Below are 23,108 nucleotides of genomic sequence, written 5' to 3'. Positions count from 1 at the left end.
CTGTAGCATACGTTTGTACTAAATGTCAGTCTTTAGGAGAGGTCCTTAGACTTTTAATCAAATTTATTTTCAAATTATAAACTATTTAGCAACATTGGTAATTTAATTGTCCAGAATTGAACAAATTAAAAGCAACAGATTAAAACAGGGTATCTAATAAATAGCAGGCATACATGTTACCCAAAAGAGAAGAATCAGTTAAAAAGATGAAGACATTTGTATTTCAGTTTCAGTCAGAAATTGTGGTCAGAAAGATGCTATGAGCCAAAGGTTAAAATATATTCATTTAAGGAAGGAATTAAGTTCTAACAAATTTCGGAAAGATTTCCATTAAAATGTTTTGGCACTTAACAGAAATAAGCTTTGGTAAACTGAAAAAGTGAAAAATTCAATGACACTACAATGACCAACACATTGGTTACTGGATTTTTTCCTAAGTCTGCTTAGGTTGGTGCTCCTGATTTTATAAAGCTGAAGTAAATATGTAGGTATATTTCCTACCACTGCATAACAACTAATTTCCTGGTGGTTTTATTAGGAAGTGATAAACTAGGTTATCTGTTTGAGAACTTTGTTAAAAATGATGGTGACTAACACACCACTGTAAAGCAACTATACTCCAATAAAGATGTTAAAAAAGAAATGATGGTGATTATAGGATAATGTAAAAACTGAATAACCTAATGAATATAAGGCAGTAGCATGGAGGCTAGAATGTAGTAAGTGCTCAACAAATGTTAGTGTTTAAACAGTAAAAATTATGGCAGTTATTGTCCCTACAGTTAGAATGCAATTTGGAATTTGGAACTTCATATTTTAAAGAAAGGAATTTCTTAATTAGAAGATTTGTAAAAATATATATGCTATTTTATGTACACACATACACATACACACATAAATACAAGCAGGATGCAAATATATAAATATCACCAAAAGAACTATTTGAGCATTAAATCAAGCAGAAATATTTTGGCAAAAACATGGCACCACCATTCTATTATAATAGTGATTACTAACTTTTATAATTAATTTATAGCCAGCTTACTTCCAAAAAGGATTTGATGTGACTTATTGTTGAAAAGCACAGCTATATTAATTATGAGTGGGCTTCCCTGGTGGCACAGTGGTTGAGAGTCCGTCTGCCGATGCAGGGGACACGGGTTCGTGCCCCGGTCCGGGAGGATCCCACATGCCGCGGACCGGCTGGGCCCGTGAGCCATGGCCGCTGAGCCTGCGCGTCCGGAGCCTGTGCTCCGCAATGGGAGGGGCCGCAGCGGTGGGAGGGCCCGCGTACGGCAAAAAAAAAAAAAAAAAAAAAAAAAAAAATATATATATATATATATATATAATTATGAGTAAAAACAAAATAAAACACTGTAAACTGAAAAAGGAAAAAAACAAAATCTTGGGACAAAAGGCTTCTTAATTTTAGAAATAGGTTACAGGTATCACATCAGTCATTGAATACAAAGGCTGAACACTAATTTATGATCTTTTTAAACAGCCGCACAATGTGGCTTCTGGAGAGGAAAAACCTTTTCTCTATCCTCTTATGTTTGTCTTTGGAAGCCTTCGAATTAAACTGACAGTAAGATTAGCAAGAGAAAAGATGAAGTTTATTCACAAGTTCACAAAGAAAGTGGCTCAAAGAAATGGCTAGAATTTAGAGTTTATATACCATCTTAATAGGAGAAGGGGAGGGGGAGAAAGGACACTCAGAAAAACAGGTGACTTTTTAGGGAAGACAAAATGACCTTTAGGAGAATAGATGGACTTAACAATAATCTTGACGTGACAATATTTATTTAATGCAATTTGTCATCTGACTTCCCCACATATAGGAAGCCTACCTTAAAGGGGGTTTGAGGCAGTTGAATTCTTTTGGAAGGGTCTGCTTTTAGGCAGATGGGGGAAGGTGGGGTTTAAGACAAAGTCTTTTTTTTTTTTTTTAACCCTTGTTTCTCAGACATCTTCAGATCAAAATAATTTTTATGCCACAGTGGTATAGTCTGGATCCCTTCATGGATTCAAAAAAAAGATGATGGCAAGAGAATAAATACGATGTCAAGAAAAATACACTGGCAAGAGAATAAGTATTCCTGGTAAAAATATCAGTCAGACATGAAAATTCTAAAGAATGTCATTTTACATTGATAAATTTTCAGTATTTTCATCCATAATAAGACTATCTTTAAATGTATTAGAAGCTAAAATTTCTGGAGAGTAAGAACTTTTATTGGAAGTAAAATGGGTTTTATTATAAAGTATACTTTATCTCCTAACTTTAACCAGTTTTTCTTCACTCTGGGAATAAAGAGGTGGAGGCAAAAAAAAAAAAAAAAAAAAAAAAAGTCCATGGAAATACCTAATGAGAATAAGGCACTGGTTGTCTTCTAGGTTTAAAAAGGAATTTCTGAGGATAATGTGAATTCAGATAATCATCATCTTTACAGATATTTTAAAATTACCTCTAATATCTTGGCACAAGGTCCACTAACAAGCGCAACCACACCACTGTCAGATACCTGAGCAAAGGAAAAAAGGAACATAGCACGTAAATGGAGATGATGGAAGCAAACTTTTATAAAAATTATTAATTATTTAGATATAGTTTTATTTCCTCCCGTTTGGCAAACGTGTCTTAGCCACACATACCTTCCACCCTTACTGAAAATAATTGGGGGGGGTGTGTGCCAAATTATACTGTAATTATTTAACTACCAAAGCATGAAGCCAACAATTTTAGTGGACTTCCCTGGTGGCGCGATGGTTAAGAATCCGCCTGCCAATGCAGGGGACACAGGTTCGAGCCCTGGTCTGGGAAGATCCCACATGTTGTGGAGCAACTAAGCCCTTGCGCCACAACTACTGAGCCTGCGCTCTAGAGCCCGCAAGCCACAACTACTGAAGCCCACACACCACAACTAGTGAAGCCCGCACACCTTAGAGCCTGTGATCCACAACAAGAGAAGCCACCGCAATAAGAAGCCCGTGCACTGCAACGAAGAGTAGCCCCTACTCTCCGCAACTAGAGAAAGCCCGCTCGCAGCAACGAAGACCCAACATAGCCAAAAATAAATAAATACATACATAAATAAACAAATGAATAAAAAATTTTTTAGCAACAACAAAAAGAATTAGGTTGAGTTATGGAAATACTCTGGGCAAATACATACAGTCTCTACCTTTCAAGTCTGTATTTCATTTACCTGAGTAGATGAAAAATCAACACACTGCAAAAATGGGCAGTTTTCTCCTAACGCCTGCAAGGACACATCAGTAATACCTAAGCAGCCACCTAAATCAATGATCTTTAGCAGCCGGCAATTGAGTGCAAGAGCAAGGACTCCTTCATCAGTGAGATTGCAGCATCTTTTCAAAGAAGCTTCGTGCAGGTAAGAACAAGATGAAGCCACAGCTTTTATTCCTGAGGGAAAACATAATTCTGTATCAATGAGCTATATATGTTTATATATGAGAAATGTGACTGATTTTCATTTCAGCAATCACCAGTACTGATATATCCAATTGCATGTTAGCCTTTTTCAAAGTAGTGCATGTGGGGATATACTTTATTTCCAGTGATGTTGTCATTATTTAAAACTCTTTTGGAATGTTTCAAGAATTCTCTACATAATCTGTAGTATATTCTTCAGAATATCTGCAATTAATGACAAGACTTTTTTGTTTATGATTAGACTTGCTTTTAGGAAATAGCCAAAAGTCATTCAGAACCAAAATAGGTAATTAAATAGTAGATGATACTTCTTTTTGTTAAAAGTTTTAAATAAAGTTAATTTTCTCGTGGACTCTGAAAAGAAATCAAAAGTTAAATGGCCCAAATGTCTTAAGTAATAGTTTTCATGCTTATCCTTAGGAATCATACCTGTATCTCTGTGTTCTCTCTTCCCTCTTTGATTCTGCCCTTTGCTACCAACATGCTCCTTCTTTGTTAGCCTGGACCCATCTTACATTTTATCAAGGGTCAAGAAAACAGAAGCCCTTAAATCCAATTCAACTGATGTAAAAGCACTTTAGTGACAGGTACGTGAATAATGTGCCACATAAATAGAAACGTACTTCAGGAATCCTGGGCCCTTCAGTCATGGACAACCATCATAGCACTGTTAAAAGACACTTTCATGGGCAAAATACACAGAAGGGAAGATGGTAAATTCGTGTGTAGGTCCTTTTTATTGTTTTCCATATCTTAAGAAAGAACTCTTATTTTATTCATTAGTGTCCAGCATGAAAGTTCTTTTTAGTGAATCAATATTTGTGTAAACATTTTAAAACTTATGCTTCTTTGCAGTATTATGAATACCCTAACTTGCTAACCGAGCTGATTGTAAAATAGAGCCAACTACCCACAAGATTTTTCAGAAACCTAGGTAGCCAAATAACTCTTTCTTATGCTGAAGAAAAAGATAAAAATCCTCTATTGAAAAAAAATGGTAAAAATCCATTAATTCATGTAACAGTCACACTGAAAAATGCAGTTTGTCTGGCTATAAAAAACTGTAACTGGAGAGGCCCATGTACTGCAAAACAAACAAACAAACAAAAAACTGTAACTGGACAAGGCCGGTACCAAGTTCGGCTGCTTGCTGCTCGAAAGGCCAATACTCCAGAGACAAGTGTTGGTGGAAAAGGAAAAGTTTGCTGTATTCAGGAGGCCAGCAACCTGGGAAGCTGGTGGACTACTGTCCTAAGACCATCTCCAAGTTGCCGGATGGGAGACAAAGATTTTATAGGCAGTGTGAGGGAGGGAGCTTCAGGGTACATGAGCAGTTTGTACACAATTTTCAGATTGGTTGGCATCAAGGTGAAGTTTCAAGCAACACCAATCTTCTGGTTTCAACCAGTCTGGGGTCTACGTGCTGATGGTCAGCAGTTTTCATCTTGTGGGGGTATGCTTCCTGTAAAAACAACTTAGGAGTGTGTGTTAGACCTTTATATCTTTCAGGGAACTGGGAGCTTGGTGATTTTGCTATATGACTGGCTTATAGTATAAATTGTTCCCATCTTCCAGGCCCATGTCCTTGAAATTGGTATCTGGAATGAAGCTGGTATCTGATTAGTTGGTATCTGGAATTAAGGATTAGTTCTTTCCTAGTCAATCAGTCATTGTCTAATATAGTTTTATGGCAGCAGAAGTGGAAAATATATGATTAGTTTTGTGCTGTTCAAAATGGGGCAGCTTATGCTCTGGCTACAAAAACTATGCAGTGAACAGGCTGATAGGAGAGTGCCTAGTAAATTTAATCTGATGATGATGATTTAACTTTCTGTTGTAATATTACAAGAAAGCCTTAACAAAGTATGAACTGGTCATTTCTTGTTTCACTATACTAGGTAAAATATTTAAAATATAGAGGTATCTATCCATGTTTATTTTAAGTATGTTTAAACTTCAAGGTAGTGACTTAGTGTATTTCCCAACTTTCAGCACTGATTATAAGCAAGAATTCTAATTTGGATTCTCTAGCTTAGTTTGAATATTTTATTGATAAATATAGTTCCTATTTCTTTGACATATTTATACTCTCTTTTAACATATTTTCCCCTTCTCTGCTCCAAAATTATGCCAGATGGTGAACAGTACTCAACCAATTCATTGTGTTAATAAGCATACCTTTTGAAGTTATGGAAATTCTGTTTTCTTTTGAGGAATTTAAAATTAATTTCTTCAATTTTCTGCAGTTACATAGGTGCAGGAGAGCAGTATCTGAAATATCACAGCTTCGTAGATCTAGAGTTTGGACTTCAGGATGTAAAATCTATAATAAATACATGATTTTGAGAAATTAATATTTCCTATAAATATAAATGTTTATTCCATATTCAGTGTTTTGATGGTCATAACAGACAAACAGCAGGTGGAAAATACAGCAAAGAATACAGAAACATATCTGTGTGAAGACAGATACATACAGCAGGAAAAAAACAACCAACTTCCAACTGGAGGTGCAGCTTCTAGTGTCCCCAAAGTCTCACTGGGACACAGAGCACTGTTGAGACAGCTGGCACAGAGTAAGGACCCACTAGACCTGCAAGCAGAACCAAGGTGGTGGGAGGAGCTTATCCTCTTCCAGTGGTTCCTATTATTAGAGATTCTAACTCTGTGTCTCTTTGCTCAGCAAGTTACGAGTCTTTAAGCACTTATATACCAAACGCTTATCTAGAATATTTACCTCCTTCATTTTTCTTTTTGGGAGCTAGTACAAACAAACCCAGTATTACTGAGTGTTTACTTGAGGACAACAAATAGCAGGTCAATTTCAAAGCATTCTGAGCTCTTTTTTTTGTGGTTTGCAGGCCTGTCACTGTTGTGGCCTCTCCCATTGCGGAGCACAGGCTCCGGACGCGCAGGCTCAGCGGCCGTGGCTCATGGGCCCAGCCGCTCCGCGGCATGTGGGATCTTCCCGGACCGGGGCACGAACCCGCGTCCCCTGCATCGGCAGGCAGACTCTCAACCACTGCACCACCAGGGAAGCCCTGAGCTCTTTTTCTGGGGGTATTTTCCTTCTCTTTTGCTTTATTTTTATGAAAATATAAATGGCTTATACTTTTCTGAACATGAAAGTAATGTACTGTTATTGTAAAACATTCAGACAGCACAGAAAAATTATAGAAATGATACAAATAACTATTTCTATTTATTGAGCATTTACCAGGAAGGGTACTATAAGTGTGTTATATAAAATATGTCATTTAATATTCTCTCTCTCTCTCTCTCTTACATACACATACACATACACACACACACACACACACACACACCCCACCCTAAGAGATTGGTCATTGCTATTTTATAAATGAGAAAATTGAATCACTCAGAGCTTAAGTAGCAACACAAAGTACACAGCTAAAAAAGGAGCCGAGCTAGGATGGGAAGCCAGGTCTTCCTAATTCCAAAGGCCACGCGTTTAACTAGTTATAGCTAAAATTACCCATAATATCAACACCCAGTGACAAACATAACGTTAGTTTTGATGTTTTATGAGTTTTTAAAAAAACGTTTGAAGAAAAATGGGATCAGATCATATATATTTATAAATGGGCACTTTTTTAAAAAATAATTAATTGTGGTTACATACTATTTCATTTTATGCATGCACCGTAACTTATTAAATGTATCCTACACTGGCAAACACTTAAGTTGAACATTCAGACTGATTTTAAGAGGCAATATAGTACAGTGTATAAACGAGCATGTACTCTGGAGGCAGGCTGCCTGAGTTCCAAGCCTGTGATTGTGATCAACCTCTGCTTTCTTTTTGTGCCTCACTATCCTCATTAAGATGAGGATGATATTTGTGAGAAATAAAGGCGATCATTTTTTAAATGGAATAAGACATACTAGAATAAAACAGAAAATATCCAAGTGTACTGTACAGAGTACTGTTACACACAGGTGTGGCTTGTGCGCTAGCGTCACAATGTAACATATACATTTCTTCTTGTGGGTCTTTTTTTGCCATTTGTTTATTCGCCCTGCATTTTAATTGTTTCCAGCTTTCTTAAGGTGTACTCAAGCAAAACGTTTAAACTTCTTGAAGATATGGAGTTCATGGATGCTGTCACCATGAAGACAAGAGAAACACCTGTAAGAACAGTGGGAGAAGATTTCTTAGAAACTATTACACATGGACATTCTGGTTATCGGGAGAAAAAAAGAACCCCAACACTTCATTATATTTTAAAATTATTACGAATCCTACTATAGACCACTTTCCAAAAATCTGAAACCATAGCTAAACAGTAAACTATAATAGCCTGCTTTACAGGCTATACATGCTCTTTGTATATGCTCTTACCTCACTTATATTAGAATCTGTTATCTGCCCCTGCACGCTCATTATTTTGATCAGTCTATCTTTTATGTTGGGTGGCAAAGGCTTAATGTCTGTGATATATCTCGAAATATTCTTCATGAAGCACCAAAGGCATCTGAAATACAAATACAATATAGTAAATTACACTGTACGGGTACTGATTCCTAATATTTTTTTTTAAATAGATCTTTATTGGAGAATAATTGCTTCACAATACTGTGTTAGTTTCTGTTGTACACCAAAGTGAATCAGCCATATGCATACATATACCCCCATATTCCTTCCCTCTTGAGCCTCCCTCCTATCCTCCCTATCCCACCCCTCTAGGTCATTGCAAAGCACCGAGATGATCTCCCTGGGCTATGCAGCTGCTTCCCACTAGCTAACTTGTTTTACATTTGGTAGTGTATATATGTCGATGCTACTCTCACTTCATCCCAGCTTCCCCCTCCCATCCTGTGTCCTCAAGCCCACTCTCTATGTCTACATCTTTATTCCTGCCCTGCAACTAGGTTCATCAGTACCTTCTTTCTTTTTAGATTCCATATATATGCGTTAGCATATGGTATCTGTTTTTCTCTTTGTGACTTACTTCACTCTGTATGACAGACTCTAGGTCCATCCACCTCACTACAAATAACTCAGTTTCGTTTCTTTTTATGACTAATATTCCATTGTGTATATGTGCCACATCTTCTTTATCCATTCATCTGTCGATGGACATTTAGGTTGGTTCCATGTCCTGGCTATTGTAAATAGAGCTGCAATGAACATTGTGGTACATGACTCTTTTTGAATTATGGTTTTCTCAGGGTATATGCCCAGTAGTGGGATTGCTGGGTCATATGGTAGTTCCTATTTTTAGTTTTTTAAGGAACCTCCAAGTGCTATTTGTTAGTGCTTAGTCCTTTCATAAACAGGGTGTACATTTTATATGAATATTTACAACTTAAGCTTGGTACGATGCAAAAGCCTAGTCTGTGCTCAGTTATGGGCAAGTTTCTTTTCCTCTACAAATTTTTCTCATCATACCTCATTTACTAAAATGCATTATGATGACAAGATATTTTTCTTAAGTCAGTCTCTCCAATTCCTAAGACACAGTTTCCACCAAGTTTTTAGTCACATATTTCTAACTAAACATTAAATTAGGGCCTACAAATTGACAAATTTTATTTGTTAATCCAACAATCTTGCTTTCACTATTTTTCTTAAAAATTATGCAGGTATTAGAATCACTCAAGAAAGAACTGTAACCACAAAGATTCCACAAATAGTACAAATCACAGAGATAATAAACTTAGTGCCAGTATTGCACATGCACAGAGTTATCAAAGCAGGCAACAACCGAGACCTACATGACCAACATACCCCATATGTGGCCTGAGATTCCAACTATCCGAGACACTCATATGTTAAACAAATAATACAAACCTTATTTAATTTCTGCCTACAAATACTCCCTCATATATACACTTTTACATTCATGAATAAATATGATCATACACTTGAATTTTTTTAGTGCAATCTTTATTTTTTCTTCTTTTGGTTGCCTCTGCCTTTCCCTCTCCTTTCCTTCCCCCTTCCATTATTTAGTTCCTCACCCTGTTCCGTGTATGTTCCCTCTTATTTTTTTCTCTGTGCTTGTACACACACACGTGTACTCACACATGTATGTATGTACTCAAACATACATTTAAAGGGTTAGGTTGGGGGTGGGGAGAGATCACTGTTTCCTAGAATGGCATCACTGTATACTCACTTTTCTATACCCTCTTTCATTCAATAATACCTTAGGAAATTCTTTAAAACATCAAGTGTGGTTTTAACTCTCCTTTAATGCCAATATAATATTTCACAGTGTGGATGACTTTAGTCATCCCCTATTGATGAGAATTCCATGGTAACATATGGTGTCAGATTGTTTTCTTCATATTTCCATCAGCAGTGTTGGAGGGTTCCCTTTCCTCTACATCCCTAAGCAGTAGGTATTATTGTTCATTTTATTTATTTTTCCATTATGTCCATTTCCCAATCTCATCCCCCACCACTCCAGGAAACCATTCTAATGTCTGGTATGTATCCTTTTGTTGTATGTACCCTCTTAACATGATTGTTATATGGATATATTTCTAATTTATGTATGTGGTATTTGTCATAGATTTGCTTAGTCTTTCACTCAGCACTGTTTTTTTTTTTTGGTTTGGTTTGGTTTTTTGTTATTTATTTATTATTTATTTTTGGCTGCATTGGGTCTTCATTGCTGTGCGTGGGCTTTCTCTAGTTGCAGTGAGTGGGGGCTACTCTTCGTTGTGGTGCATGCGTTTCTCATTGTGGTGGCTTCTCTTGTTGCAGAGCACGGGCTCTAGGTGCATGGGCTTCAGTAGCTGTGGCTCACGGGCTTAGTTGCTCCGCAGCATGTGGGATCTTCCTGGACCAGGGCTTGAACTCATGTCCCCTGCATTGGCAGGTGGATTCTTAACCACTGTGCCATCAGGGAAATCCCTTAGCACTGTTTTTAAGATCTACTTACTCTTAAATGTTGGAAGATCTCATGGGTGAAAAGTGGTATCTCATTACTTTAATTTGTATTTCTTTAATTACTAGTAAATTTAATATCTTTTCATAAACATGCTGGCTATCTAGATTTTCTTTTCTCAGGATTGTCTATTCATATCCTTTGTCTATTTTGCTGTTTTTTACTTAAATTTGTAAGAGGTATTTTTGTGGCCAAATACATGACTGATTTTGTATATGCTCTATAAATATTCAGAGAATGTATACTCTCTGAGAGATGTAATGTTCTCTTTCTGTGTATTATATATGTGTCTAAATATCTGTGTATGTATACACAAATATATTATGTGTATATGATTATTTATTGATTAATACACAAATATATTATGTGTATATGATTATTTATTGATGAGTATCATTTAATTCTTCTATGTTCTTATTTTTTCTACTAAATCTGTAGAATTCTTAGTTTGCAATACTTGTATTTTGAAATCAACTTCTCTTTCTATTTCTACAAGTTTTTGCTAGTTTATGTACATTACCATTTTATAATGAAAATTTTCAAAAATACAGAAAAATAAAATAGAATGATATAAATCATGTACCCCAAACCAAGAATTTAAAAATTTATTTTATCATTTTGTGTCAGGTACCTTTCATAAGATATAAAACACTTCAGATAAAATTAAAGCCTCCTTTGTCTGCCTATTTAGGTTTACTTTCTTTATCTCCATTTGCAGAAACAACTATTACCATGAAGTTGTTCTTTTTTTAAAAAATTTTTATTGGAGTATAACTGATTTCGAATGTTGTGTTAGTTTCAGGTGTACAGCAAAGTGAATCAGTTTTACATATACATATATCCACTCTTCTTTAGATTCTTTTCCCACATAGGCCATTACAGAGTATTGAGTAGAGTTCCCTGTGCTATACAGTAGGTCCTTATTAGTTGTCTGTTTTATATACAGTCGTGTGTATATGTCAATCCAAACCTCCCAATTTATCTCTCCCCCTCTCCCTACACCCTGGTAACCATAAGTTTGTTTTCTATGACTGTAACTCTATTTATCTCTTGTAGATAAGTTCATTTGTAACCTATTTTTAGATTCCACATATAAGTGATATATTTGTCTTTCTATGTCTGACTTACTTCAGTTAGTATGACAATCTCTAGGTCCATCCATGTTGCTGCAAAGGGCATTATTTTGTTCCTTTTTATGGCTGAGTAATATTCCATTGTATATATGTGCCACATCTTCTTTATCCATTCCTCTGTCGATGGACATTCAGGTTGTTACCATGTCCTGGCTATTGTAAGTAGTGCTGCAATGAACACTGGGGTGTATGTATCTTTTTGAATTATGGTTTTCTCTGGATATATGCCCAGGCGTGGGATTGCTGGGCCGTATAGTAGTTCTATTTTTAGTTTTATAAGGAACATCCATACTGTTCTCCATAGAGGTTGTACCAATTTACATTGCCACCAAGAGTATAGGAGGGTTCCCTTTTCTCCACACCATCTCCAACATTTACTGTTTGTAGTTTTTTTTTTTAATTTATTTTTGGCTGCATCAGGCCTTAGTTGCAGCGTGCAAGATCTTCATTGAGGCATGTGGGATCTTTCGCTGCAGTGCACAGGCTTCTCTCTAGTTGTGGCACACTGGCTCCAGGGCATGTGGGCTCTGTAGCTGTGGTGCACAGGTTCCAGAGCACATGGGCTCTGCAGTTTGCGGCACACGGGCTCTCTAGTTGAGGCACATGAGCTCAGCAGTTGTGGCGTGTGGGCTTAGTTGCCCCACGGCATGTGGGATCTTAGTTCCCTGACCAGTGACCGAACCTGTGTCCGCTGCATTGTAAGGCAGATTCTTGACCACTGGACCACCAGGGAAGTCCCTGTTTGTAGATTTTTTGATGATGGCCATTCTGACTGGTATGAGGTGATACCTCATTGTAGTTTTGATTTGCATTTCTCTAATAATTAGTGATGTTGAACATTTTTTCATGTGCTTTTTGGCCACCTGTATGTCTTCTTTGGAGAAATGTCTATGTAGATCTTATGCCAATTTTTTGATTGGGTTGGTTTTTTTGATATTAAGCTGCATGAGTTGTTTGTATATTTTGGAGATTAATCCCTTGTCAGTTGCTTAGTTTGCAAATATTTTCTCCCATTCTGAGGGCTGTCTTTTCATTTTGCTTATGGTTTCCTTTGCTGTGAAAAAGCTTTTAAGTTTAATTAGGTCCCAATCATTTATTTTTATTTTCATTAATCTAGGAGGTGGATTGAATAAGATCTTGTTGTGATTTATGTCAATGAGTGTTCTGCCTATGTTTTCCTCTAAGAGTTTTATAGTATCCGGCCTTATGTTTAGGTCTTTAATCCATTTCAAAACATTATATTAATAATATAATTAATTATTAATTAATAATATAATTATATTAATACTAATAATATTAATAAGATTAAATCCATTATATAACATTTCAGATAAAATTAAAGCCTCTGTCCACCTATTCAGGTTGACTTTCTTTATCTCCCTTTTCAGAAACAACTACTACCATGAAGTTTTAAAAATAGTTTCTGTCCATGATTTTATTATACTTCTAATACTAAAGTACATATGCATAAAGAGCATATAGTATTCTTTCTGTACTTATATCATGTATTAAGTTTCCTACAATGACTAAATTTGACAATTGTCCTTGTAATTGTGAGTTTTCCTTTTTATAAAACTATGGTGTTGGTTGCAAATTTATGATCATTTTATCTTCTCGTGGAACATTCCTTTTACCCTTAAGTAATGTTCCTATCTATATTGATGTTTTTCACTTCAGTAAAACCATTCAGTTTGGTTTTACTGTTGCTCCACCATCTTTCTTTGGCTTCTTTTGCTAACATCTTTGCAAGATTCATCTGCGTTGTTGTAGATAGCTATAGTTTGTTCATGCCCATTTTCACTGCTGCATAATATTCCACTGTACGAACAATTTATTTATCTATTTGACTGTTGATGTACAGTGTGGTGGTTTATAATTTTTTACTATTAGGAATATTAATATGAATATTTTGGGATATGTCTCTTGGTACACATGTGCCTATGTTTCAATCAAGTACATACCTGGGAGTGGAACTGCTGACTCATATGGTATGCATATGTTTAGCTTAATGCCCAACAGTTTTCCAAGGTGTTTGTACTGATTCAAGATCCTACCATCAGTCAATGAAAGTTCCTGGAATCCATATCCTTGTCAACACTTGGCATTGTCAGTCTCTTTAATTTTTGCCAGTATAGTGAGAATATAGTAACAATGCATTGTGGCTTTAAATTTCAATCCCAGATTATTAATTTGAGCACATTTTCATTCCTTTATTGTATTGATACATTTGGATAGTCTCTTGGAGTTTCTGTCCAAGTATCATGTCCAGTTTTCTTTTGGGTTGACTGTTTTACTTAGTGGTACGTAGGAGTTCCTCTTATATTACAGACATGAGCCTTCTGCTGATTATTTATGTTGCAATTATAGACTCCCATTCTGTGGTTTGCCTTTTCATTCTCTTAATCATGTTTTATGTTGTGGAGAAGTACATTTGATGAGGTCCAATATGTGTTTTCTTTATAGCAAGTATTTTTTTGTGTCCTGTTTATGAACTCTTTCACTGTTCTACATTCATGAAAATAGTCTCCTATGCTTTCTTCTAGAAAAAATTCACTCATTGTTTTACCTTTCACTTTTTGACTTAAAAACCCTCTTGTAATTGATTTTTGCAATTGTCAAGAACTGTGCAGAGTCTGAGAGTTTACCCTACTTACTAGTTTATGAGTTAGCTTTATTACCATTTCACGAATGCTAGCAGAAGACATGAGATCCATGGGTCAGAGAAAAAGGACTTTATTACTAATGACAAGAGCAGTAGCCAGAGCTTCATGTTTCTGTTGGTTCCCCATGCCCTCCAAGTCCTGCAAATATAATGTAGGTAGGTCCAGATAAATGTTTGCCCATGCAGTGGGTTGTATTACAGGAGAGGAACACTGAGCTTGGGGGAATTCACCATTTTTATATCAAACTGAAGCAAGCCTGCTCTTTTTGGAAGGAGAAAATACTTCATCCCTCAAGTCTGTTTGCTACAAACACAACCTTGAGAAATGTCCTAGGTAATCAAGGCCCCGCATTCTTGGTATACCCAGCAAGAATGTGCAGGTCCACAGCACTGCCTCTCCCAACAATCTACCCCAACATGTTCTTGGCTGAATTCAAATATTCATGTAAGTATGCCACTCTGTCAGCCATTTAAATTAATTTGATCAACAGAGGCTAAAACCAAATCTGTTCAATTTGTCACTTAAAGCATTTAATTAAAGCTACTATCAATAGTACTCCAAGTAGCAGGATAAGGCCAACCTGCAGTAATGGTGACCTCAAAAGTGCCTGCAGGCAGCCATAAAAAGAAAGGAAGCTGAGTTATTTGTAGTGAGGTGGATGGACTCTGTCTGCCACACAGAGTGAAGTAAGTCAGAAAGAGAAAAACAAATACTGTATGCTAACACATATATATATAGAATTTTTTAAAAATGGTTCTGAAGAACCTAGGGGAAAGACAGGAATAAAGATGCAGATATATAGAGAATGGACTCGACAACACGGGGAGGGGGAAGGGTAAGCTGGGACGAAGTGAGACAGTGGCATGGACATATACACATATATATCAAATGTAAAACAGCTAGTGGGAAGCAGTCGCATGGCACAGGGAGATCAGCTGGGTGCTTTTGACCACCTAGACGGGTGGGATAGGGAGGTTGGGAGGGAGACGCAAGAGGGAGGCAATATGGGGATATGTGTATATACATAGTTGATTCACTTTGTTATAAAGCAGAAACTAACACACCATTGTAAAGCAATTATACTCCAATAAAGATGTTAAAAAAAAAAACTTAAAAAAGAAAAAAAAGTGCCTGCAGGGTCCCAGACTCAGCTAACTGTGAAAAAGAATGGAATGGGTTGGGGGGGGGGACTAGTAGGTCTTATCTTAAGACAGGATGTGGTCAAAATCCAGTCTATCATCCATTATGAAACATGCAAAGGAATTTAGGTGGTTATTTCAATGACTACCTTTTTCTTTCTTAGGGCTTTTAATTTTTAAAAAATCTGTCTGTTATTTTATCTATATCCTTCCCTTAAGGATAACTGCTCCTTTGTTTTTGAACATTTCCAATATCTTTGTTTTAAAATATTTTTCAAAATTCTATTGTCTGTAGTTCGTAAAGTGTCAATTCTCCTATTTTCTGTGGAGTCTCTTTCATGCTATATTTTTCCTTTAGATACTTTATAAATTTTGACTGTTAACGCTTCTTTGCACAAGTAGTTTTGCATGAGAGTCCTGTAATCTTTGTGTTGTGAAAGCAAACCTCATAGAGAAGGTTTCAGTTTTCCTCTTCTTAAGGACTCTGTCTTTATCTTGTTGAACTGCAATAACAAAATACCATAGACCAGGTAGCTTAAAAAGAAAATAACTTTAATTTTTACAGTTCTGGATGCTGGAAGTCCAAGATCAAAGTGCCAGCATGGTTGGGTAAGGGTTCTCTTCCTGATTCACAGCTGGGACCTTCTTTATGTGTCCTCACATGGTGGAAGGGGCCAGGGATTTCTCTGGAGATTCTTTTGTAAAGGCACTAATCCCATTCATAAGGCTCCACCCTCATGATTTAAACACCTCCCAAAGGCCCCAGCTACTAACAGTATACCTTTAGGGGTAGGATTGCAACATATGAATTTTAGAGGTACAAAAACATTCAGACCATAGCAGACCTCATAAGTATTCACAAATTCCAAAGCATAGTTAACTGTTATGTATCCATCTTGAGGATATTAACAGTGAAAATTCAAACCATACACCTGCACATAATAAATGCACGAGATACTAGTTTTTAAACAGGAATTCTATTTTTGGCTGGGACTTTATATCCTTGCCATTGATGTGGGCTGCTCTTGGAAGAGTGTGACCTCAAGCTAGGTGGCTCTGCAACAGAGGTAGATTCTGATGGAGCTGAGTAATGGAAGCTATCTGCTCACCCTCCTCCCACAGGAGGGCAGAAAGTCCTTCCCTGAAGGGTGAGCTGGGTGGCACATCTCCATGGGTTTCACTCCTGTTTTCCAAAACTATGCGTTATTTAGGTTGTTTACACGTTTTAAGTAATTCATACTGGATGGACTACAAGAAATAAGAAGGGTAATGAGTTTACACTCTCAGCTCTCATTATCCTCAACTCTGTTATGATATTGAAATCAGATGATCTACCATCGACAGAAAGTTATGTCATTTATTCTAAAAGTTAAAAGCTTAACTAAAAAAGATCATTTGGGGAGTAACTGCTTTATTAAGATATAACTGATATTACAGTAGTTTTTAGTGAATCCACAGAGTTGTGCATCCATCATCATTATCTAATTCCAGAAGATTTTCAATACACTAAAATCAAATCTTGTACCCATTAGCAGTCACCTGCCAATCCTCCCCACCTTCCACAGCCTAGGGAACTACCAGAAGCTCCACAGAAATCCCTAGCCCCTTCTACCATGTGAGGACACATCGAGACAGGGTGTTATTTTCTGTATCTCTAGATTAGCCTATCTGCACATTTCATATAAATGGAATCATAAAATATGTGGTATTTTATTACTGGCTTCCTTCACTTAGCATAGCATTTTCAAGTTTGTCTACGTTGTAACATGTATCAGCACTTCATTCCTTTTTACCGCCTTTTGTTTATCCATGCATCAGCTTATGGGTATTTGGGTTGTCTCTACTTTTGGGCTATTATGTATAATGCTGCTATAAACATTTGTGTATGAGTTTTTGGATGGACATATGTTTTCATTTCTTTTGGGGACATATCTAAGAGCTCAGTTGCTGGGTCACATAAAACTGTTGGGTCATATGGTAACTCTGTGTAAACATTTGAGGAACTACTGAACTATTTTCCAAAGTGGCTACACCATTTTATGTTCCTACCAGCAGTGTGTGAGGGTTCCAATTTCTCAACATCCTTTTCAATATTTGATGTTTTCTTTAATCTGTCTTTTAAAAATTTTTATTTACTTATTTATTTATTTATTTTGGCTGCACCAGGCCTTAGTTGCGGCACATAGGATCTTCATCATGGGATGCAGGCTCTTAGTTGTGGCATGCGGACTCTTAGTGGTGGCATGCACATAGGATCTAGTTCCCTGACCAGGGACTGAACCCGGGCTCCCTACATTGGGAGTGTGGAGTCTTGACCACTGGACTGCCAGGGAAGTCCCTAATCTGTCTTTTTTTAATATACCCATCCCAGTGGCTATGAAGTAATAACTCATTGTGGTTTTGATTTGCATTTCACTGCTGGCTGATGATGTTGAGCACCTTTGCATGTGCTTGTCAGCCATCCGTATATCTCCTTTATAGAACCATCTGTTTAGATCCTGCTCCCACTTTTCAGTTGGGTTTTGCTATTTATAGTATTCTTAGTTGAGGTTTTTCTTTCAGCACTTTAAATATGTCATCCCATTACCTTCTGCCTCCATTGTTTCTGATAAGAAGTCCACTGTTAATCTAATTAGGCTTCCTTTATACATGAGTAATTTTTCTCTTGCTGCTTACAGGACTTTCTTCTGGTCTTTGGCCTCAGCATTTTTACTATGATATTTGTGTTTAGATCTCTTTGTATTTATCCTACAAATTCATTGAGTTAATTTCAATTCACTGAGTTTATTGGATGTGTAGATTAATATTTCTCATTAAATCTGGCTTTTAGCTATTATTTCTTCAAGAATTTTTTCCTGCTCCTTTCTCTCCTTTTGTTCTGGTATTCCCATCATATGTATGTTGACATGCTTATCCCATACTTCTCTGAGGTTCTGTTCCATTTTCTTCATCCTATTTTCTTTCCACTCTTCAGATTGCATACTATCATTTATCTTCAAGTTCATAATTCTTTCTTCTGCCAGTTCAAATCTACTACTGAGTCCCTCTAGTGATTTTTAAATTTCAGTTATTGTACTTTTTCAATTCCAGAATTTCCATTTGGTTCTTTTTTATATCTAATTTCTATCTCTATATAAATATTCTCTATTGTATCTACTGTATGAGACATTGTCATCATGCCTTTCTTTACTTCTTTTATTTTCCTTTTTTAGAAATTGAGGTGAAATTCACATAATATAAAATTGATCATTTAAAGTGTACAATTCAGTGGCATTTTGTATATTCATGTTGTGTAACCACCACCTCTATACTTATAAAACATTTTCATTAGCCCAAAAGAATACTTACACTTATTAAGGAGTCAATTTCCATTCCTCTTTTTCCCCAGTACCTGGCATCTACCAATATGCTTTCTTTCACTATGGAATTTTCTGTTTCAGATATTTCATATAAATTAATTCATATAAATGTGAACTTTTGTGTCTGGCTTCTTCCACTTAGCATAATGTTTCTGAGGTTCATTCATGCTCATGTATCAGCACTTTATTCCTTTTTATGGCTGAATGATATTTCATTGTATGGATATATCTCATTTTGTTTATTGATTCATTGGTGATGGACATTTTGGTTGCTTCTACATTTTGGCTGTTGTGAACAGTGTTGCTATGAACATTTGTGTACAAGTATTTGTTTGAGTACCCAGTTTCAATTCTGTTGGGTACATACCTAGGAGTGGAATTGCCAGGTAATATGGTAATTCTATGTTTAACTTTTTGAGGAACTGCCAAGCTGTTTCTCCCTTGACTTCTGTAAGTATGGTATCCCTTAGTTCTTTGAACACGTTTATAGTAGTTTCTTTAAGTCTTTGCTAAGTCCAACATCTGGGTCCTCTCAAAGGCAGTTTCTGGGTAAATACAATAAAAGCTGTTACCACTGTCTTAGACCAGGGGTCAGAAAACTATGGCCAATGGGCCAAATCTGGCCTGTTATCTGCTTTTGTGTATAAAGTTTCCTTGGAACAGAGCCATGTCTGTTCATTTATGTACTGTCTATGGCTGCTTTCACACACTATAATGGCAGAGCTGAGACCATATGGCCTGCAAGTCTGAAAATATTCATTGTCTAGACTTACAGCAGTTTGCCAATATCTACCTTAGATAATGGTAATACTATTAAGATTAAGGCTTATATTTTTACTGACTCTTGGACTATTGCCAATTGCCTAGTCACCTGGTCTGCCATTTGCAAGACCACAGTTTGGTAGATTAAAGATCAAGTCCTCTTTAGGACTGTGAATTGTAGAAACAAATTATAGCTGATATACATGGCAACGGCTCATTCCCTAATGGAATGGGCTGGATTCATGCTGTTAATTAAGTATGCCCCACCGGATCCCTGTCATTGCTACTGGGAATCCATCATCACACTGAACATGGCAACACATCCACCATCATGGCCAAGGAAAGTAAGGATTATCTGTGTCTGATGTTAAAGCTACCACTGCATGCCAGTCTTGTGCCTCCTTTCAAAAGTTTGCCTGTTGGGCTTCCCTGCTGGTGTGGTGGGTAAGAATCTGCCTGCCAATGCAGTGGACATGGGTTCAAGCCCTGGTCCAGGAAGATCCAACATGCTGCTGAGCAACTAAGTCCATGTGCCACAACTACTGAGCCTGCACTCTAGGGCCTATGAGCCACAACTACTGAACCCACATGCCACAACTACTGAAGCCCATAAGCCTAGAGCCCGTGCTCTGCAACAAGAGAAGCCACCGCAGTGAGAAGCCTCCGCACCTCAACGAAGAGTAGCCCCCGCTTGCTGCAACTAGAGAAAGCCCATGCACAGCAGTGAAGACCCAACACAGCCAAAAATAAATAAATAAAATAAATTTTTAAAAAAAGTTTGCCTGTTTGTTTTCTAATGAAATAGGCCACAATACATGGAGTGTTGTCCCCTCTCACTCCTGACAAGCTGACTATATTGAGCCTTTGACCACTTGCCTTGGGTCCTCCATTGATGCCTTACTGTTGTCGATACGTTTTCAGGTTATGGTGTCACTGTTCCAGTCTGATCAACCAACTCAAGCCACATTGGCCATAACATAAAATGTGTTATGTTTTTGGCCCTTTAGGCCATATTCAGTTGGACAGTATGATGTCTCTTATTGCAAATGTTCACTCAACACTGGACCAATAGTCAAGGTATTCAATGGACATTTCATATCCCTTATTATCCTCAAGCTGCTGGTTCCAACAAGAGGTAAATGGATTTTTTAAAAAGTCAACTAAAGAGATTTCTGACTCTACCTCCTTAACTTTCTCCTGGTCCACACATCTTAATTAAATGCAAACATCCACTGAAAGAGTTGACATCCCCTTGGCCACCTTCTAGATAATGATCAGGATTAAAGTGGTGGAGGGTTATCTTGACCAATTCTGAAATTTTAGAATTCTACTCTGACATTTCCTGAGCATGATGCATCTTTCTTTTCCCTAATAGCTACCCCAAGCCAGCCTGGTTGGTACAGCTGGGTGGCAGCCTGGCCAAAAAGAAGCTTATAGAATTCAAACTTAATCTTAGTTTAGTCACCTGCATTCTCCTTTTGGATTGAACTGGTTCTAGATCAGAGTCAGCAAACTATAACCCATGGGCTGAGCCTGGTCTGCTGCCTGCTTCTGTAAATAAAGTTTTATTGAATCAGTCATGACTGTTTCTTTATTATGTATTGTCTATGGCTGCTTTTGCTCTACAAAGGCAGAGTTGAGTAATTGTGACAGAAGCCTACAAAACTGAAGATATTTCTCTTCGGCCCTTTACAGAAAAAGTTTGCCAACCTCTATCCTATGAAGATAATGACCATTTGGTTGAGTAAACTGCTCACCAAGTTCCCCTGCAGTAACCCATGCTCATGAAGGTGGGAAATATGATGGATTCCTATAAATTTTGGAAAAATATCCTTGTCGGACTACCCTGGTGGTCCAGTGGTTAAGACTCCACACTCCCAATGCAGGGGGCCCAGGTTCAATCTCTGGTCAGGGAACTAAGATCTTGCATGTTGCACGGTGTGGCCCCCCCAAAAATAAATTAGGGGTACCTTCAAGATGGCAGAGTAGTAAGACATGGAGATCACCTTCCTCCCCACAATTACATCAAAAATACACCTACATGTGGAACAACTCCTACAGAACACTTACTGACCGCTGGCAGAAGACCTCAGACTTCCCCAAAAGCAAGAAAATACCCACATACCTGGGTAGGGAAAAAGAAAAAAGAAAAAACAGAGATAAAAGAATAGGGACGGGACCTGCACCTCTGGGAGGGAGCTGTGAAGGAAGAAAAGTTTCCACATACTAGGAAGCCCCTTCACTGGCGGAGATGGGGGGTTGGTGGGGGGGAAGCTTCGGAGCCATGGAGGAGAGCACAGCAGCAGGGGTGCAGAGGGCAAAGCAGAGAGATTCCCGCACAGAGGATCGGTGCCGACCAGCACTCACCAGCCTGTGAGGCTTGTCTGCTCACCCGTTGGGGTAGGTGGGCACTGGGAGCTGAGGCTTGGGCTTCGCAGTTCAGATCCCAGGGAGAGGACTGGGGTTGGCTGCATGAACACAGCCTGAAGGGGGCTAATGAGCCACAGCTAGGCAGGAGGGAGTCAGGGGAAAAGTGTGGACCTGCCTAAGAGGCAAGAAACCATTGTTTTGGGGCGCACGAGGAGAGGGGATTCCTTACCTGTCTGCCCACAGAAGGCAGAGCACCGCCTAAATGAGCTCCAGAAACTGGTGTGAGCTGCGGCTATCAGCTCAGACACCAGAGATGGGGAGGAAACACTAACGCTGCTGCTGCAGCCACCAAGGATCCTGTGTGCAAGTGCAGGTCACTACCCATACCCACAGGGAGCCTGTGCAGCCCACCACTACCAGGGTCCCATGATCCAGGGACAACTTCCCTGGGAGAACACACATGGTGCGCCTCAGCCTGTTGCAATGTCACACCAGCCTCTGCCACCGCTGGCTCACCCCGCATTCCAATTATAACTACTGTACCCACCCCTCCTCCTGGCGTGAGTGAGCCAGAGCCCCTAATCAGCCGATGCTTTAACCGCATCTTGTCTGGGCAGGAACAGAAGCCTGAGGGCAACCTACAGGCAGAGGTGGGGGCAAAACCAAAGCTGAACCCCAGGAGCTGTGTGAACAAAGAAGAGAAAGGGAAATTTCTCCATGCAGCCTCAGGAGCAGTGGATTAAATCCCCACAATCAACTTGAGGTACCTGCATCTGTGGAATACCTGAATAGACAACAAGTCAACCCAAAATTGAGGAGGTGGGCTTTGGGAGCAACTGTGGACTTGGGGTTTGCTGCCTGCAACTGACTTCTTTCTGATGTTTCTGTTTATTGTAGTATGGTTTTTAGCACTTGTTATCATTGGTAGATTTGTTTATTGGTTTCGTTGTTCTCTTTTTAAAAATTATTTTATTTTAATAATTAAAATTTTTTTTTGTTTTAATAGTTTTATTTTACTTATTTTTTATTTATTTTTCTTTCTTTTTTTTCCCCCTTTTCGTCTGAGCCACTTGGCTGACAGGGTCTTGGTGCTCCAGCCTGGTGTCAGGCCTGAGCCTCTGAGGTGGAAGAGCCAAGTTCAGGACATTGGACCACCAGAGACCTCGCAGCCCCACGTAATATCAATTGGGAAGAGCTCTCCAAGTGATCTCCATCTCAATGCTAAGACCCAGCTCCCCCAACGGCCAGCAAGCTCCAGTGCTGGACACCCCATGTCAAACTACTAGCAAGAAAGGAACACAACCC

At 38.1% G+C, this 23,108-nt stretch overlaps 1 protein-coding gene across 2 annotated transcripts in view; it reads right to left on the bottom strand.

Moving 5' to 3' along the window:
• The window catches only part of AMN1 (antagonist of mitotic exit network 1 homolog), a 69,537-nt gene that overhangs the window by 17,361 nt on the left and 29,068 nt on the right, over window positions 1-23,108 (bottom strand). For both annotated transcript variants that reach the window (XM_082635259.1, XM_082635258.1), the window contains exons 2-5: window positions 7,821-7,953; window positions 5,636-5,780; window positions 3,210-3,427; window positions 2,469-2,525 (exon numbers count right to left, since the gene is read on the bottom strand). In XM_082635259.1, coding sequence (XP_082491385.1) covers window positions 2,469-2,525; window positions 3,210-3,427; window positions 5,636-5,780; window positions 7,821-7,937 — 537 coding nt within the window. In that variant the 5' untranslated portion in view covers window positions 7,938-7,953. The remainder of the gene's footprint in view (window positions 1-2,468; window positions 2,526-3,209; window positions 3,428-5,635; window positions 5,781-7,820; window positions 7,954-23,108) is intronic.

The sequence above is a fragment of the Mesoplodon mirus genome, assembly GCF_964341445.2.
Source record: "Mesoplodon mirus genome assembly, chromosome: 11".
Taxonomy (NCBI): domain Eukaryota; kingdom Metazoa; phylum Chordata; class Mammalia; order Artiodactyla; family Ziphiidae; genus Mesoplodon; species Mesoplodon mirus.
The sequence above is the reverse complement of the archived record's forward strand: the minus strand, read 5'-3'. Positions and strand labels throughout refer to the sequence as shown.